The sequence below is a fragment of the Callionymus lyra genome, chromosome 2, assembly GCF_982586985.1.
Source record: "Callionymus lyra chromosome 2, fCalLyr1.hap1.1, whole genome shotgun sequence".
Taxonomy (NCBI): Eukaryota; Metazoa; Chordata; class Actinopteri; order Syngnathiformes; family Callionymidae; genus Callionymus; species Callionymus lyra.
In genome coordinates this window covers 28,158,723-28,179,198 of record NC_141819.1, presented here as the reverse complement: position 1 = coordinate 28,179,198, position 20,476 = coordinate 28,158,723, and the positions used below count along the sequence as shown (strand labels likewise).

At 38.3% G+C, this 20,476-nt stretch overlaps 1 protein-coding gene across 2 annotated transcripts in view; it reads left to right on the top strand.

Moving 5' to 3' along the window:
• Positions 1-20,476, top strand: part of lpp (LIM domain containing preferred translocation partner in lipoma) — a 123,041-nt gene that overhangs the window by 52,590 nt on the left and 49,975 nt on the right. For both annotated transcript variants that reach the window (XM_087784449.1, XM_087784450.1), the window contains one exon: positions 10,680-11,228. In XM_087784449.1, coding sequence (XP_087640575.1) covers positions 10,680-11,228 — 549 coding nt within the window. The remainder of the gene's footprint in view (positions 1-10,679; positions 11,229-20,476) is intronic.

Below are 20,476 nucleotides of genomic sequence, written 5' to 3'. Positions count from 1 at the left end.
ATACCTGAAGAATTCACTAGTTTTCCTTCTCTTGAAGCTAGAAAAAGAACTGGTTAGAGAAGATAAATTATTAATCTTGTTTGGAGTAAGCTCAATGGTTTGATTATTTACTTGATGTGAACTTCTCATCCGGCCTGATCTGACTCTGATTCTTGCTGTTTGACCTTCTCTCTCGACCAGCCACTGCGTCTGTGCTCGACTTCTTTCCTTGTATTCTTTTAAAGTGAAACACTGGTTGGCAGGTAACCACTGGATCCCTGATCTTCCCCATCTATGAGCCAGATATCCTCACACCAATGTTACATTTGGAAGTGAGATAGTTAACTCTATGTCTGAGGCATCTTTCTGACAGCCAGAAATACAGACTGTTGCTCATTCATAAAAGTAAATTCACAATCCAGCAAAACACCACATTGATGTTTTGACATGACTTCAATGTTTGAAGGATAACAATAACATTTCATTATTCACTGTTTCTTCCAGCATTTCTTTCTCCCTCCGTTTTGTTTGTTGTTCAAGAGGCAAGTCAGATTAACGTGTTCGTTTCTCTTTAATCCGAAGACACAAAGGTAAATGAACCGAGTAAATCAGCGAAGAGGCATATGTTTCATAGAGGTTTGTGCCAGAATTAAATCCATTTCCGTTGCAAATCCATGTTGGTGAGGCTGAAAGTAAAAGGAGAGACACTAGTAAAGGCGGCTCAAGCATGTAGTCCCATGCGTGTCCATATAAATAAAAACATATCTGCCTCTATGCCTACACTGCTGCCACTGCATCAAAACTTTATTTTTTCCCCACATTAAATTTTTCAAATCTGCATATTTTCCAAATTTATTTTTGTAATTTTGTTGAAGCAGTGGTTCCCAAAGCGGGTTTGGCGCCAACCCTGTGGGGGCCCCTAGAAGTTTAGGTGGAAGAGAAATAAATCCAAAAAGACAAAGAAGAAAATAACTCGCTGCATCAAGCGTTAGCAGCAAACATGGGGAAAAAAATCTCCCTTGATATACGGATCTGTCCTCATTTGACGTGAACATAAAGCACCTGACGTGTTCCCTCCATGTGAGGTGGTTCTGAAAGCATCACGTTTCTTTTTCTCTCTCAGTTTTACACACGGGCATTATTGTTATATGGATTTTTGGAAACATGTTTTAATGCTACAAATGCAAACTTTGGATTGGTGTGTCTCAGAAGTGACCTTGAATGAGGTTGTATTTATGGTGTAAAAACCAATTTTTAATCCATATTCAGGTCAGAAAATTCCATTCACATGGCTTAATTCAATTGCAGGTTTATTGCTGCCTGAAGACTGGTACTCCTGTCAAGTCGGGGCGAACATCTGTATTCCTTGACTTACTTTAGATCCTATCATGTCAGGAATAATACTCACCTCTGAATATAAGGAAGCAGCAGTACCCTCGCTCATGCTGCACGAGTCTGCTGTGCTGCAATCTGAGCCCAACCAGCCCTGCTAATACACAGTGTGAGCCTGTCTAAGCACATCAGATCTGTTGTGGGGGAGTTAACAACGAGGCCCAGATGAGTGTCAAAATAGTGCATTTATCAAGCACTAGCAGAGCGGCCCTGCTACGGCGGGAGCTGCAGGAGCGTCAGCTGTGGTGACCTCAGATGTTAGGAGCAGACAAAACAATACATTTTTTTGTTTCTCTGTGGTCACCATGTCAAGTTAGGCATAAGTTGCTTTGCCTGTGTGGCCTTTGGAAATTATCTTTTACAACCCTGCCGGGTGTTGGGGCAGATGATGAAACAAAGGATTTTACTGAGAATACACAAGGAAAATGCTATAATCTTCAGAATGTATCTCAGATTCAATGAAGCGCTTATTCATTACACAGGAGTATTGGGGTTTTACTTGAATTCATTCAAACATATTTACCATTATTTATCCAGTGTTTTAAAAGTACCATTGTTTTAGAAAGAAGTATTGGGTTATCATTTTTTATGGTATAGGTTTAACACTTTTTTATTCATATGAACTTCTATATATCGGTAAGGTACCAGATGTAAATATTAACCTGGGTTTATAAACGGTAATATCTCCTCAATCCATTGACTGTTTAAGATATGGACTTGGTATCAGTGATGTCACTCATCTTCACCAATGTCTAGTGCGTTAATTTACTTTGACTTTAATATGTTTTTTATTGCTTAAGAAGCAGCCAAGTGGACACTCTGTGAACTGCAACTTTTTGCCTTTATTCACTGACTTTTTAAGACATGATGTTGCCCTATGGTTCAACTTGCTTTTTTTTTTTAAATTAACTCTTTTTTTTTCTCTTCACTATTATTTCATAGACCTTGAGTAACTGAAGTAGAATATTTTTGGTAGAGAATATGTATTTTAAATCTCACTTCTAATGCACTTTCTCCATTAGACTCCTACCTCAGTCTGATGTAGTGTGATAGAATTTAAGTTGAAATTAAAACACTTCTCCTGTCTGTTTAATCCTCTCTCGACGAAATGATGATGTGCTCCGTAATGAATAAAGTATTGAAGCCTAAAAGACACACACTTACCGTCTTGATACACTTACCGTCTCCTTCCTGGCCCGCGCTGCCCGCCGTGAGTGCGTGTGGAGGGTGCTACTTTAACCAGTGTGGGTGTCTATTTAGATGGATTTAGGAGAGAGCGAGAGCTACTCAGCTGTCACCGGGTTTCCCTGTGGCAGTGCCAGAACTTCTGGGACTAAGATGTGACTCACTTACAGACCCGTTCCACCTCAATTAACAATCACAAAGTGCAGCGAAGCCTTTGATTTGTTTGTTTCTACGTTGGAAGTTGCAGTGTGCATTCACCATTGCTGTCTAGTAAGATTCCATCCTGGCTCTCTGGTGCCTTTCAGGACAGGGGTCGCGACCTCGTGAGATGGACTTTTGAATCGTGCAGATTATGTAACCGGGTAAATTGTACGTGACGTTATTTTAATCTAACCTTCAGCAAGACACCGAGACTGACCTAAATGTCGTGGCGATGCTATTCTAATAATGTCAGGAGGTTCACGTATTTGCCGGTCGGTTGGGCAGAAGTTTTTTTTTTTTTTTTTTCTCCCTTGACATTATTGTGATATTTTGTCTTTTCAACTAAAGCAACAGGGTTAGTCAAAACCTTTGAAGGAAGTCGCCGATAAGTCTGCCATGGCAAGCATGATTAAGCGGTCATATTTACTGTATTTAATCTACAGTGTGGTGCGTTGCGTTATTATGAAACCCGAGTTGTGATCGGTCGAGTCAAAACAGACGGACGTTCTTGAAGCGTGTTGACAGTCGAGCTGATGAGTTCTTGAAACGCCACAGAGAAGGGTCCTACCACAAGAGTGCTGCGAGGAGCTCCCCGAACACAGTGACTCGTCCAGACCTCTCCATCTCTCAACAGGCAGAGCATTCTGGATGGCACTCGCTGTCACAACACGGTAGAATGATTGGCCCTCGATGCTTGCTCCCTCGTCTCCTACTGATCACGGCTGCTGCGAAACCATCACAGCGAATTCATACTCTCCCCAAACTGTGAAGTAATGTTGACCTTTATCTCGGACCCCTCGCTGGGTGAAAACTCTGGAGGTTTCTCACTTATTCTCACAGTGACTTTTAACAGTGGAGGTGAGTTGCAGAAGTGAATAATCAAGTGTGGCTTTGAGCAGAACATCCACATGTGTGATTTCACGTGGAGAATTCCGGGGAGAGTTTGGATTATACACACGCAACAAGACGGTCGTTTCAAGCACACGCTTTCAACTTCTACTGGCAATTCACAGCAACACACAAGCATTCGGGGAAAAAGAAAATATTTTAAGTAAATTTAGCACAAAATATGGATTTTAGCGGAAGACATTTGTCTTGACTTTCTACGTCAAAAAATTCTCGGCCACAGGTCAGGAGATCTGTAACTTTTTGATTGTTTCTTTTCCTTTTCTGCGCTTTAATTAAAATTTGATTTGTTTTTCAGTTAGTTCGTTTTGTAGATTTTTTTTCTATTTGAATTTGGGACACTTTTTAAAAAATCTCTTTTATCTTCACCATCTTGCATTGTACAAAGATGGAGTCCCTTTCTTGAGCACATCTCAAAATCTGATCATCAAATGGAGGGTCGCAGAATATCGTCTCAGGGGCAATTGGTCCACGGACCACAACTTTAAAACCCCTAGTCTTTGAAAGGCAATTTACAAATAAAACTTACTTACTTTCATAGTCCAGGTCGAGTCTAGATGTTGAACTTCTTTTGCTGATGAGCACAGAGCCAGTTGAGAGTGGCCTTTCTTTGATCTAATGTTCTTCCTTGAGATTCTTTGGAATTAACTGGAGACCTGGGTGTTGACCTGAGACGTGGAGGAATTTAAAGTCCACGCTAGAGTGTCCTTATGCACTTTTACTTTTACTCTTGATGGAGTTTTCTACTATAATTAGCTCTGTGAATTTGAACGGAAATCATATCTCTATCCTTTTCTCTGATTCACCTTTTTATAATATTTCCACTGATTTATTTAGCGATATTGTTGCGATATTTTAACTCTTAAAATGCATCTATTTAAGTTCACCTTATATATAACGAAGTGAAGATTGTTGTGCTGCAGCTCTAGCATGTGGCCCACTGGGAAAATAATTTCCCTCCTGGATTTGAGTCCTCCGCTCCAAAGAGACGGAGGTTTATATCTTCTTAGATTGTACGTCTCTTTGTTGTTTTTGTTTCCCTCAAACATGTCACGTGTCGCTCTAGAATAATGACAGCGTCGCCTCCCGAAAGGTCCTGGCCATCAAAACGTACGTGACGTACTTTGATGCTGGTTCCTCTCATGGCACCATCAATTTCCATCAGTCACATGGAGGAGCAGACGGTGACGCATGACGTTGTGCTCATTCTGGATTTTATACCCCGAGGACTTTAAAGACACTGGGGTAATTCTTAGCACGAGATGACTTATTTTCTAAAATCAGATCAAAATCAATTTGTTTTGATGAAATGTCATGTTTTTGTAATGCATTATAGACATTCCGTGTTATTTTTCTAAATACATACATCATACTTGTTGTTCTGGACGCTTTATTGGTGACTTCTGAATGATCTTATCAGTGTTGGCAGGTTTTACATCTCATGCACGAACTCGGAAAGTCTGCCTCAACACACGCACAAGTACAAGTCAAGACCGCAGAGGAAGCTGCGCCGTTTCCAAAACTAAAGTAATTCGTTCACAACAGACACATGCACACGTGAACAAATATTGACACGCATCTTGTCTAGATTTTGATTTAGATATTCTATCAAGACTCTCAAAATATGCTTTAAACACACCAGAAAAACCTTGAACAGTCATCGTTATCCACTTCAACATCTGGACAAAGATACACAGATTATACTATACAAACTTGTGCATTCATTTACAAAATACCTTTCATTTAATTGCATTTCAGCAGAAATAGACTTACTCAAGTACATAAATACACACACACATGTAAAAACACATTACACACCTACAATTAATACAGACAAATGTATAAACTGTGTAAATTAAACCATTTATTTCAGTTATCAATATATGGTACAACACACATCAAAGTTAGGGATTGGTAACTTTTTCTCTCTTTTGACAGCTAACAAACTTTTGTACTTAAAATGATTTATTACTGGGTCAAATCAACCAATTTAAAATATAACTCATGTTTATTTTCTTTTTAAAACACATAACAAAATATTTATAATACAGGAATAATATAAAGTAAATGGCACCTTAACAGCTTGGTTCTACAATATAATTGTATTTTATACTTATACCATCCATGTTTCCTTTAATCTCCTTAAAAGTTAAGGCTGTAGTTGTTGATAGAATTAAATGAGAACGGAGATATGAAGAGGTACATTTTCTTTTTTAAATTCTGTACCTCTATGATGGTTATTCAGCTCTATATAGCAGAGATGTTGCCACCGCACCGCCGGCTCCTGTTGACCTTCAGGTCAACCTGGCAGCAGGTTCTGAATTTTGACAGGGGCAACCAACTGTGGAGAGAGGAGGAGGCCTTCAGGCACGCAATGTGTTCCGTCAAAGTTGGTTATTCAAACGAATGCGTCCTTTCACTCCTTTGTCTTTTAACGACAGGGTGAACCAATGACAAATTAGTTTGTGATAGAAATCCCTGACAGTCTCTGTACCGTGCTTATTTGGATCCTGAAGTTCTGGAAACTATGCCAAAAGGCTCAGAAACCACTGCTGTCAGTGCATATTATTCCAAAGTGCATGCCTGTGGAGCACCCACACATTTACACTCGCTGAGAGGACAGTTGCAGTCGCCCATCACCAGGATTGATGACATCGACAGCTCTTTTTTTCCTTTTTTTGCCAGAGCAGTATTTCACCTCCCGAAGCAATCAGGGTCACAAGTGCATGAAAACCTCATTATGGGTATGAGTCAGGGTGTGTGTTGAGACTGGCCTCTGGTCCTGCAGGAGGTGAATAAAACAATTAGTGTCTGCTGCGTGGAGGCTCAAAACATACATTTCCCTTTTTTAGGCAAGATAGCGTGCGGATGTGATGCGTTCACTGACTCTCAGGGACTGCGATTTTTCACACATTTGCCCAGAAAATTATTTTTTAGTTGCATCAGTGAGTTATATGCCCTACTTTGCCCTACATCATGCTGGAAATATTACACACGTTTTCTTCTGAAACCCACTTTTGTAGCAGATTACATAAGAGCTTTTTAAACTCCCCAACAAATGCCTGATGTTGATTGATTGTACAAAAAAATGAATGCTCTGGTGTGAACATTAGTGGAATGTTAGCAGTGCACAGGAAACTGGGCTGGAATTTCTCACCTTTTAAATAATCTTTATAATCTAAATATATAATATAAAAAAATAAAAATTGTATTTTCTCATATTGTTTTATCAGTGAAGGTTTAGAAGGGGCACAAGAGGGTCCAAAGGGCCCTATTAAATGTGCCCAATTTTGCTTAATTTTGAACGTAGTACATGAGAAATGTACAGTATTTTTCGAATTTTTTGATTATAAGAGCATAGAGGAAAATTTGAATGATTCAGTTTATAATAAACTGTATTTATTATTTACAGTGTATCAATAAAACATTTCAATTATTTAGATAGTTGTCTTAATGTTCACATTAGTCAGGTTGTTGCTTGGGATTTAAAACCGTACCTAATAACAGTTCCTATAATTCATGTATAAAATTTCAATTTCACCAACAATTAACTGTTGAGGATTAAAAGATGGGGCTCAAATATCCGTCAATCTCTGTGTTGGTGTCTTCTAAATGAATGAAAGGCTTCGATTGAAGCAGGAATAGAAACAAAGCGAACGTGCCACAAACGAATGATGCGCAGACAGAAGGAAAAAGAGATCCAGTGTTTGTGAGTTTATCTGTGAACTGCAGAGATAGTTGAAACGGCTCAAGGTCTCGTCACAGTCTGGAGAAGCGTTCATGTTATCACGTTTAATGTGTCTTATCTTGACCTATTTTAAGCAGAGAATTAAACCTCCTCCTAATTTCATGACTGCGTAAAGATTGTTAATTGTGTCAGTTTAGCTGATAGCGGAGACAAGATGATGAGCGTTGCTTCTGTCTTCGTCACGTGAGCGGCGGGACTTCAGTGCAGAAAAGTTGTGAGCAAAACATCCAGGGTCTTAGACACACAACTTCTTTCTCTTCAGGCCTTTTCCTCAAGCTTGCTTTAAAAAAAAAAAGTCCCCCCACCCTCGTGGATTGAAATGCAAAGCTAACATTTTTCCCTAACCCCCCCTCAAGGCTTGTATAGTCTCTCCTAATCTTTTTTAATGTGTCAAAAGGCTTTCTTGAGAGTCTCTGTGAAATTTCACACTGAAGTTGTTTGCCAAGTCGCTCTGAATTACGCTGCCGAGTGAGGGTTCACTTGTCTGAGGGGCTTGTGTGGTGGAACTTTGAACGTTTGTGTCTGAGAGGCTGAGGAACAAACAACAAACACCACTGAGGCAGATGTGTGGTTGGTTGGAGACTGGGGTGGACCGGGGCCGGCCTGACACGTGTATGAACACATCGTGGATCACAGGATTAATTCAAGGAGCTGTTGACAAATGTGACTGCAGCCTTGCAGGGGGGAACGATGAGGAACCAACGGATGATCGCAATTTAACAAAATATTTTGTCCTTTTAAATGTTTGGTTTCTGTAGTCGCTACCATTTTTCACATAAACAGTGCTTGACGCGATTAACCATCATCTCAATGGGACCCGAAGGCCCGAAAAAAAATGTAATTGATTTATCCCTTGTGTTGCGTATGGGTCATGATGAACTAACCTTTCTTGTTTCCAGAAATACAGTAGTGGAGGTCGTTCATTTTGACCCAAAAGCAATACAAAAACTATTTGTTTTCGGGCCTTTGGGTCACCTTGACCCTCAGATAACACAAGGATTAAACTCATGATAAAATCAGTCAATATTTTTAGTCTGAAAAATATGTTTCTTTTTTTTTTGGTTTAAATAACATTAACTAGTCAGATCACACGCTGTACAATAAATCTATTAATTAATTATTTTTCTATGAATTTCTATTACTTTTTCAAAATGTTTTCAAGAATGTTCATCATCAACATAATTAATATTATGAATACCTTATTTTTCATTTAGGTTGCATTAAAAAAAAATTGCATTAAGTTTAATTAATAAACCCTCAAATCGAATTAAATTGAACTTTTGTTTTCTAAATGAATACAAAAAAATAGCATCCAATAACATTTTCTGGTAGAGTTGTTTTTCTCTGATCTTTTAAAATACATGTTGCACAAATTGCTTAAACTATTCTTCATGATTTGTACTACATAAGGTTTTAAACTATGATTAATTTGAAGTATAAATAATGATAAATCTATAACTGTTCCATCTAGTTGTTATGTGGTGTAGATGTTATCCTTTGAAATTTGAAAAAACTAACAATAAGCCATTATTTCGGCATTCATCACTAACTGCCTGTTTTGCTGAAGAGTCTTAGACTGAAGGTCCATCTTAGATGTTACATTTTAGCTCCACAAAGTAAAGTAAATTGGTCACTCCCTGGAGTGCCTTTTTTATTATTGCAGGGGCCAACAACTCTTTCTTTTTTTCATAATATCCAACTGCCTTTTAAGCTTCTGTGGAGAGAAGTGACAACAACAACCTGACAGTTCTGTCCTAACTCTTAATATGAAACGTGGTGAACCTCCTGCTGCCAAGTTGACTCTATTGAGGCAGATCTCTGACTTTCTTCCAGCCTGTAATTTTGCACAAATGTACCATGACAGTGTAATTATTTTCAGGGCTTCATTTGCATTTTCAGTCATATCCTAACTAAATGATACTCTAGGTTCTAAGGCCTTTAAGATAAATGAATAATCTAGATTGTTTAAAACCCATGAAACATTTAAATTAAGTAATTTCCCTTCCTAAAGGGCATATTTCAAACTTTCTTTTAAACACATGCACACACGCTCACTCAATCATTTGAGACGGAGCCAGTTAACATGAATATCAATGAGAGCAAAGTCTGAGAGGAAATAAAATGAAGCTTTTATTACACTTTTCTCTGCATACCGATTAGCCTGGATTTGAACAAAAGCAGAATGTTCTTGTGTTTTTATTTCAGTTCAAACGTCAATTTTTTGGGGGGAATAATTCCACCGACATCTTCGATCAATGGTTACGGGGAAGTGATTGGAATTATCGTTCTGTCCCAATTTACAAGACATTTTAATAATTGCAATAAAGACAAATGTATTAATTGACTGTGATTTTTTTGCCCGCAGGCAATAAACCTAATAAGGCCAGCCAAGGTTAATGACAGACCCTTTTTAGATGAACGTCTGACACCAATTATGTGGAGCAACAACACTGCTTGTATTTTAGGCTCCTGGGGCAGAAGCCCTGACATCTGAGTGTCTTTTTTTTTTGTGTTTCCACTGAGCAGTGAATTAATCTCCAGTCAGATTCCCAGCAGTAGGCTTTGTCGTTGCTTTTTAGCCGCCTCTTCCCAGGAACACCAACGCCACAAATCTCTGTGATTTACCATCCTTCCGTTTCAAGCGTCCAGAGTCAGCACAAATGTCTGTGCCGTTGCCAATCTGCTGTCATGACGCCTTCTGGACTACAATTTATCCCTTCTGCTTTATTAGCCCCACGTCGCGGGGAGAATTGACTGGCCGATGCTGTCGAGGTAGCGGGGTAATTGATTCACAGGAGAATGAATGGATATTCGCTTGAGTGTAACGCAAACACATGGCTAAATACTGGACCATTTCAACCGTCCTTCCTTCGAAGAAGCACCTGGTTACCAAAGCGTTTAACAGTCAGTTTAAGCAGTTTAAAAGGTACAAAAACATGTTTTTTTAATTGAACCTAGCATAAAATAAATTGCAAAAGTAAAATTACATTTTAAAAAGGTAGATGGTTTGGCTGTTAATTGCTCTTATTTCCAGAAGACATCCTCATTTCCTCCTCTGAAGCAGCCAAACTAGCCAGCGGTTGCAGGAAACATTGCTGCCTTGTTGTAGGAATGGCACAATTTGAGTTTGGTAGGAGGCATCACTGGTGGTTTTATGGATGACTTAACATACACAGAGGGTGCCTATTGCTCGATATTGCTAATTCCAGATTGTTTTCAGTCACCGGTCCTTTTTATTTCAAAAGTCATTATACGTTTTGTTTTTCAGGTTTCCGGGTCAGCAACCTCAACCCCCAGTGCACCAGTTACCGGGTACAAGCGTATGGTGATTCCAAACCAGCCGCCTCTGACGGCTACAAAGAAGTCCACCCCTAAACCGCAGGCTTCCGCCGCTTCCACTCCCTCTGCCAGCCCAGCGCCGAAGCCGGCTCCTCAGCCGGTTGCGGCTTCTTATGCCACGGCATCAACCCCCAGCCAGCCCACCTTCAACGTCCAGGTGAGGTCTGCTCAGCCCGGGCCCCAGCACCCAGCACCGGGGGGACAACAGTATGGTGTGCATCCAATTCGAAGTCCCTCTCAAGTCCAATACATGCCGGCTCAGCCCAAGGGTCCTGACTTTGCTTACGGACCACCACAGCCTGGGTTTTCTCCCATGTCTTATGGCGGTTATCATGAACAGCAATATCCAGGGTTGGCTGGTAGAGCTGAATATGCTGCCCACCAACCCTACCAACCTGCAGGACCCAAGAAGACTTACATCACTGATGTCCCACAAAACATGGCCCCTTACTCACCTGGACCTGCCATTCCACCAAAGGTACGCACCCTTTTTTTAAAATGTCTTGTCTACACTCTTTATTATTAAATCCAAATATTTTAATGTAATAATGGCAGGAAAATGTTGCAGTTGGGATTTGTAGTCTTATAAAAGTCGCCCATGGTTCTGTAGGTCCAGTCCTCTCAGAACTGTTGTATATTCTGAGTTGCTATAGCGTAGTCATTTTGAGATAGTAGTTAATATTAACACTACTAGTATATAATTCTTAAAAAGTATTGTCCACATTTCAAATGTAAAAACGTACATTGAAAACTCTTCTTAATACCTAGCTTTGGAACCCTCTGGAAAACCGTGACCTGGGGAATAAGAACCTGGACATTGTATACACGCAACTCAAATTTACAATTAAGATGAAGATACATTTTTAGTTCTATATTTTTCTTTAGGAGCCAGTAAAGGCAAAAGTGGAATTTGTTCATTGTAAATGATAGATGTGAAAAACTTAAAATGTCTTACAACGTTAACCTTGGAGACTTTAGTAAACTTGGTGTGCAAAGTGTGCGATTTTTGTAATTCAATATAGTTTTATTTTACTTGCTCTGAAAATTTTGAGATTTGTCTCACTCAAGGAGAAAAAAAGATGTCCGTAAAAGACCATCATGAACCATTTGTGGACGATTTTAAATTTAAATAATTGCGAGACAATTCTGCCGAATCCGCCATTACTCGCCATTTGGATTTCGCTTGATCGAAGCAAAGTCAACAGAGCTGTTCAGACATTAAGTTCCCTCGAGCCACTTCTTCCAACTTCTTCTTGAGAATCCCAGGGCATATTTGAGCCATCTGGGACCCGTAATCCTTCCAGCATGTTCTTGGGATTGCCCGAGGGCATCCTGGTGGTTAGATATCCCTGGAATACCTCCAGTGAGAGGTGTTTTGAAGGAATTCAGATTGAGTACATTCACTCTCTACACTAGTGAGAGCACTGTAATCCTAAAATCCCTCTGGGAAACTTCACCCTTGGACAGAAGCCTAGTGTCACAAAACTTTCCTTAGTTACGATGACCACGTTTACATGAAAAGAAATGGTACGACTGCTGCAATGAATTGAATTAGTGGTGGTACTGTAGGCCCTAACTATTCTGGGGCCAGGACGTGAAGTCAGGGGAGGCAGGTGAGGCAGAGCCTCAATGCGCAATCCGTCACAAACTGCGTTGATACATGCAATGCCGTATCTCTTAATGTTGTCAATATAATGCTTAGAGATACGTTTATTTGCCTTGGTTTCCCACAGTCTGGCTGATGCATTTAACCATTAAAGTTTAATGTTTGTAAGGGTCTTATTTAGTTTCGCTGATCGGAAATACAACCGCAGTGAAAAGGCTAAGCTTGAGGCACACACTAATGAGCCTCGAAAAACTACGTCTTCATTGAGGCGGAGAGACTTTTAAAACTAAAGGAACTGTGAGAAACTAAAGGTGGACTTTTACAACAAAGTAAAGGATGTTTGTGAGGCGAAGGAAAGGCGCATGGACTTTATCTACAGATAAAGGTAAGACCAGAAATGGATTTAATTTCAATCATATAAAAATATATAAGACTAAGAAAAATACAATAGAATATTTAAAAACTATATTTTGTACCCATTTTATACTCGATATTTATATTTTCATGATAATAAACGTTGTACTTTTTTTTTACGTAAATCTAGCCAATCACAGAAGGCCTGACCCAATTTCAACCAATCAGAAGCAACATATTGTTTTATATTTATACAAATACAGCACAGTCATCATAATGTTGTCAAGCTAACTTTCGCCTTGGATTCTTCGCTCTTGAGCCAAATTTAAATCTAGAGAGTAAACTTTACTGTAAATTCCTGTCAGTATGAGGAAGTAAGCGTCCAGCTTTAAAATTAAAAGCATTTAATCAGCTGCGTCTTCCTTGTAATCCTTTATTATTATGGTCATACTCTATACTGTTTAAATCCACATTTGCTATCCTTTTTATATTATTTATTAGTTCATTTCTTTTCAATACCTATTGATTGTTTGAAACGAATTTAGATTTAGATTTTCAGCAAATTGAAAGGTCTCAGATCATTAAATGGCAGTTTAAAGCTTTTAAATAAAGAATTTTTAATAAATTATAACCAATACATAATATTTCAGCCATGACTCTTATTTCATTGTCAAAGATGACAGGTTTATGAATCTATAAATCAATATTTATCCACAATCGAATACTGCCATAGGATGTAGACTATATCCCACAAAATATCACAACAATTCAATATAGAGAAGAAATTATAAGAAATTATTGATTAAGTAATATTTTTTTTAAATATCTTAGTCTTATGATATTTTCAAAGATGACAGATTTATTAAACTGGCATGGAGTTCAGTCTAATAAAATCATAGAAATCGTCTTAAATATTTCAACAAAGACCATATGTGCGTGCGTGTGTTTGTGTGCATGTGAATAATGCTGTTGAGATATGAAATAACCAGTAGCCAATAGAATAAGCCTCCCTTTTGGGTTAATATACTTGACACTAAAGGAGTCGGTGCCTCACCAACCATGAAGCTCACCACACGTCACTGCCTGGAGCAGTCAAAATAATATACAAATAAAACCAATTGTGATCCAAGTCCGTGCGGAATTATTTCCATTTTGTTGAATCAATGTTCATTACCTTATTTATTAAGTGCAAAGTTTACATCATTGCTTTTGTCGTTTTGCAGTAAGACAATCACTCTCTTCATTTGTCTACTTTCCCTAAAGTATTCAATGTTACTATAATCCTGGATGGAAAAAAGATGCTATACTGGCTGAACTGCTTTCTTTAACTTCTAATAACTTGGATTAACTAGGCCAGCAATGAGGAATTTACATTTCTCTCCCAAAATCAAATGAGCCATAGTGTAATGTAGACACTATTCTGCTTCTTTTTCTTTCTTTTTTGCATACTGACATTATGCAACACTTCTCATGACAACTATTTCTACATCAGTAATTGCCTTCTGTGTTATTTATAATTACACATTAATGCTTTATATGGAGCATTTATCAACTGACTAGTTAAATAATCAACTTTGGTTTTATTTCTTTGAATATATCTAAACAATTTTAAACACACGAGACTCGACCTCTGAATATCATTCTATGCGTGTGCATGTATGCATGTGTGCAGGATGCATATATTTGCTCGACGGTGATACTCTGGGGAGGTGCTTGTCCTCCTTCATTCGAAATGCTCAGAATAAACATTTGTTTTAACCTTTATAAATGTTTTATCTCCATACTCTGTTGGGAGCTTACACCATCTTATAGCAGAAAAAGGATGTTATGTTTACAAGTATGGGCCGACTGAGTCTTATTGAAGAAAAAACAAGCCAATAATGACAAGGAGGTCACGCAGTTGAATTAAATGCGTAGGAAATAAAGAGAAAAACGAGTCAATAAAAGAGAAGGACGTACAACAATTCCTTTAGCATGTTCCGAGATCATAGCAATGATGTTGAGCGGTAAGTAAATGATGTTTATTTGTTGATGTATTTTCACATTGACGTCACATACGAGGAAAGTCGCAGGTCCAAACATGTTTGAACAATAACCAGACCTCCTCCAAACCTGATTCTGTTGTTTTTATTTTTCTACCTTCTTATCAACATTAAAGACCTTTACGTTTGCTGCTCATGAGGATCTACCTCTAACGTAACTCCTTTCATCTCTGGGTTTTATTGTTTTCCTTTGCACACTATAACAAACGTTACGTACCTGAGTCAATACGTTACATGATGAATCGATAGAAGGTTTGCTGTTTCTCTGAAAGCTCTGCTTGGTGTGAAGCCTTGTGATGATGCTGGTAAATTCTCACAAGAATAGCAAAACATTCTGGTCCCTGTGAACAAAACTGCAAATGCCACTGAGACAGTTATTCTAATCTGGATACATCCGGCAGCAGACAATCTCTGGAAAGTGCAAGGCCCTTGAGTGTTCTATAATTCAAGGATTTATTCTGGCTCCAAATACAAAGTGGGCCTCTTACCCGGTGGGAATAGCTCATCAAGGACTGTTCTTTACTAAATACAAATTAGTTCCAACAGTAGAGCAAGTATCTTCAAAATAAATCTAATTATATTTGTTCAAAACAAAAGTCTACATTTTGCTTGAAAAGCTTGTTTGAGTCCCAGTTTGATGAATTATTAAAGCAAACAAAAGGTGGCGTTTAATGGATTTGTATTCCTTTGATTTCAGATAAAAGCACTTGACTAATTTTACACATATATTGTGTGCACTATTTTTACATTTCTCTATTATTTACTTTTCAAGGATGTTTACTGGCACAGCATAATGGGCTCTGTGTCTCATTTGTTCTGCCTCGGAGGCAGATGAAATGATCCTCCCTTACTTTTCTGTACAGTTGTCCTTCTAACGCTGACCTCAACCTACTGGAGAGGAACAGTCTGGACTGTATCTGTTCATATCTTCTTTTAGATCCTTTTTAGATATTTCTGTTTTTTTTTTTTTTTTGGCAAAAGCTGGAACTGGTTGGTGTTTCATCTATAAAAAAAAAATGTAGTCTATCCATGAGGAAGTTCATGATCCAGGCCTATGTCTTTTGTGCTTCCTCTGGACATGGTTGTCGTAGTTCTCAGTATAGGTACTGATATCTGAACCATGATGTCGCCGGTCGTGACCTTGACAGTTGGAACCAGTTGAAAGCGAAACATGTTTTGGTGCTTCGGATTTGTTTGTTTTTTTACTTGAAATTTTTCATTTCCTATCTGAAATTCAACATTTCTTTAGAAGTTTTCATATTAGTTTCAATGAATTTTAATTCCACACCTGAACCTGAACCATGCAAGAAATCTCAAATATGTTTTTTATTTAGTAAAATAATAACAAATTAAAAATTGTTAGCCATGACTAAAGGTACTGACTTTAGTCTTAATCGGTTAGACTGAACAGAGACTTAGAATTTGTTCATTTTTTCTCAATTAGAATATTCAAAATGCAGTTGAGAAGTCGGTATCAATGGTTTATAGAAACGATTCTCTCTCCCCACCTGAAGGTGTCTGATAAAATTGATATCCAAGTCATAACATTGTTTTTTTTATACCCTGTTTTAATCTTCTCAAAAGTATCAATAGTCAGTAAAGACTTCTAAATAGTTGGTAGGTGTGTGTTTAAATTCGACAATGGCAGCCTGTTCAGTGTGTCCCCCGTCTCTTGCCCAATATAACTGGAATAGGCTCCTGCAACCCCCGATAAGGTAATCATAGTGGTGATGAATGAATAAGGCCCAAATCACAATCATCTCTACTTTTCCAAGAGGAACTCGTATCATATCTTGGATATTGCTTTACAAGAGGAAACTTGTTTTAAAAAAAGAGCAAACAAATTGCTACATTATTTCCGTTTCCTCTCATTTTGAACCGCGAAGACCTCTTGCAACCTTACGAAGACTCAACAACCCCCAGTTTCATGGTGTTTGATGGATGCTGGGAAATAACAACAACAACAAAACAGATCACTGATGGGTGTGATTGTCAGCATTTCTACGAATATCTCCATCTTTCTGGAGATTGGGAGAAAAACTAAGCTGGATGATGAGTTGTTTTATGGCTGGGCTGGAGTGACGTTTGACAGCAGAGGATTATTTTGAACTGCTCAGTCCCCGCAGCCAGTTAATACCCCCTCGAAGGTCAATGATGGTTTCAAACATGTCAAACATGTTTAAAATGTCATTTCTCTGCCCTCCAGTCCTGGCCAGTTTGCCCTCTGACCTACACGACATCATTTTCATACACTGCCAAGCTCATCTATGCAAGTACTGCCTTTTGTCTTGGTGACCTGGAACGAACCCTTGTCACTGTCTTGGCCACACACTGGGAATATACTTTATCTGAAGCTGATTCAACATTTATCAAACTGGAGCTAATCATTTCTAACCTTGTGCTAGATAGGATCAGATGATAGATTTGTTCCAAAAGGCCATTAACTTATCACGATTATAACATTTTATTTACTCTAATAAACAGGTTTTCTTTTACATTTTCTAAAGACTTATAAAAAATGATAGCAACTAGGAAAGCACTATGAGAGTCCATTTAACTTGATAAAATAAGTTAAACAAAATAAAGACATTTTGGTTCATAGCAAAATAAATACTATTCTGTGATCAAACCGATTTCTTGAGATAGAAGGTTTGAAGTCTTATATACCTTTGAATTGAGTACACTATATACATGATAAGTTTTGTGTGAACAAAAACTCTATACCCAATAAGCCACCTCTCAAAACCTCCCTTGATCAAAAGTCCCATTGTAGATGTTCCACAAACAATTTCATATAAGTGTATCAGTTTTTGAGTTGTTTTGCAAACAGCCAGATGAACCGAACAATCATTGTAGTAGAAAATTACTTTTAATGAATTCATTAATTTTGTAACGAAAAATAACAACCATAGGGAAATTTATTACAAGATACAAAATGTAATTCTCTCTTTCCCTCTCTCTCTCTATTTAATATAAAATATAAGTCGACAAATAAAATATTGCATGTGATGCTTGTGAAGAAAATGTGTAAAAGCCAGATTAAATATTTTGAAATAAAAGCACTCGCACAAGTGAAATCCTTCATCTATTATTCTTTAATGAATTGATGAAAAATCAAATGGCCTAAACTGTCTCTGAGCACTTTCCTCTTTATTGTCTGTTATTAATCCGATGTAGTCCAGCTCCTCTGACTAGTGGAGCTGCTGTCAGTTCCACGAGCACGAGAGGATAACGATGCCCATTTGGGATTAGCTCATCTCCATAAAATCATTGTTATTATCAGTAAGTTGAGACATAATACAGGACACATCATCTGTGGGATGAACATTTGCATAGCATCTGTTTAACAATGGAAATTTTCTCAAATCTCTGTATAAGATACACCCTCCAGGGATCACGGCGCTGGAAAATTAAGGGGGCGTGGTATAGACCCCTAGAGGGCTACACAGAAAGAAAATATTGACAGAAGCGGATGTTTTGTGTCTCCAGCAAAAAATTGACTTGGCAAACTAGTCGGCCATTGTTCCTCCTCTGTAGCGTCTGAACACAACGGTAATGATCGCAGCAAACACACTCGGAAGTGATCAGGTGTGTGTTCCTTCAGGAACGAAAAGTATATTCAAGTATTTTTCAGGCATTATTTGACATCTCATATCGCCAACTATAAAAAAAATTCTGATTCTTCGTAGCTCTGTTTATGTCAAACAAAAGGTGATTCTTATAGAGCATTTGGCTGCAGTTCATCTCTGAGTGGAGAATTTTCTGTTTTGACGAAAACTTTCCACAAACAAGGCTTAATGTTTCTCCAGCACTAAGATGTCAAAGGAAATTTGCATGGTTGATCAAAACTGAAATAGCATATTGATGAGCTTCATCCTGAATTCATCGCACTTTCTCCTCCTAAAATTGGATCAATGCGATCTGGAGATTATTGAAATGGCATTTCCCTGCTGTCACTTCCTCAGACCTTTGCTCTGAATGGCTCAATAGCGGTATTTATTATTTTGAAGGCAATCTTGTGTATTTGCAGGGGAACATTTCCGTCATTTATTTCATTTATTTATACACTCTTCCCCAGACCTTGTCCACATGTCACTAAAATTTAATGAATGGTATCATTGTAAAATATTTGACTACAAGCAGTGTAGTGAGCCGTTATCAGTATTTGACTGAAGCTGGTTCCTGAGAGATGCCAGAACCATGACAATTCAAATAAATCCTTAGCCACAATCATAACATTAAAAGAGGTTATTTCTGTAGTAACAGAAGAATCTTTGAACAAACGACCCCTTCCAATATCCAAAAATAAAACACTATTGGCAGGCGTTACACTCGACACTGACACTAAAACATGCCGTCTGCCGTGAGAATTCTGAGCCGCTCTGGTAGAAGAACTCACATTTCTCCAATCCTAAATTTCTTCACTGGCTGCCAGTTTCTTTCAGGATCAACTTTAAAATTCTGGTTCTTACTTTCAGATCTATTCATGGTCAGACTCCTCCTTACATCACTGATCTGATCCAGCCTTACACCCCAGCTCGGGCTCTGAGGTCTTTGGATCAGCATCTACTGATGGTTCCTCACACACGGTTCAGGACCAGAGGAGAGAAATCCTTCCAGGCTGTTGCTCCTAAGCTTTGGAACGATCTTCCTCTCCCTCTGTGTTTGATGATCTACTGACTCCTTCAAGAAACATCTTAAGTCATTCTTATTTGTACAGGCTTTACCTTGATTTTCCGGCACACACTGTGTTTGTCTTATGTATCTCTGCCTTTTTAGTATATATTTTATTGGTTATTGTTTTACAATAACCTGGTCTACAAAAGTGCTCTACAACTATAAATTACTTACTTACACTAAGCCAGGTACACAAACCCAGAGAAGAGACTTTTTACAAACCGCCTCATTCATTTTCTGCGTGAGCCACGAGTGCAGAAACGCATCTGCAAGTGGGTGTAGCTCGGGTTCAATTTCGCCGACGAGGCATGTTCGGAGGCAAATTAAAAGGACCTTCAAACTTCATCATTGTGCATCAATTGGAATGGAGGAATAAATCAACAGATCGTTTGAGAACACCCAAGACGTACAAACCCACAGAAAATAATCCCAAAAGGAAGATGAAAAGAGACGCCGGTCCTCCATATGTAGCTTTGAAAAATGAATGAAAACAAGTTCTGTTGTGTTGTTATTAAGATAATGATTTCTTCAAATATGTTGACATGTAGCACAGTGGCTCAGAAGTCATAGAAATTCACAAATGCTTTTTTCCTATGACTGAGTTAGTCTGGATTAATGGAGGTTGAGAACAGTGTTGTCATTAATTAGTTCATGTTTTGGATGAACTTGAAGTGAACGTAGTGTATTTTCCCTCATGGACGATACTGTGAATGCGTTCATTCTGGTGTCCACGAACATCTCACTCCCTCTGAGCAAAACCTGGCCAAAAAGCACTGTAAACGGGTCTTGATGTACCGTGGAAAAAAAACCCAATTGATTGAACCCAATCTGGCACCAATAGCAACTGTTTATGTCGAGATGTACCCACGACTTTCTAAAATATAATCTGTACGTCAAGATTATATTTATTATATTATTATAAGTTAAGTATTATATATGTCCTTTTTCTTGTTGTGAGTAACAAGTCCTTTTTTTATTGTATTTTATTTATCTAATTTTATTTCAATGTATTTCATGCATTATCTCCTACAATGTATTCCACAACAC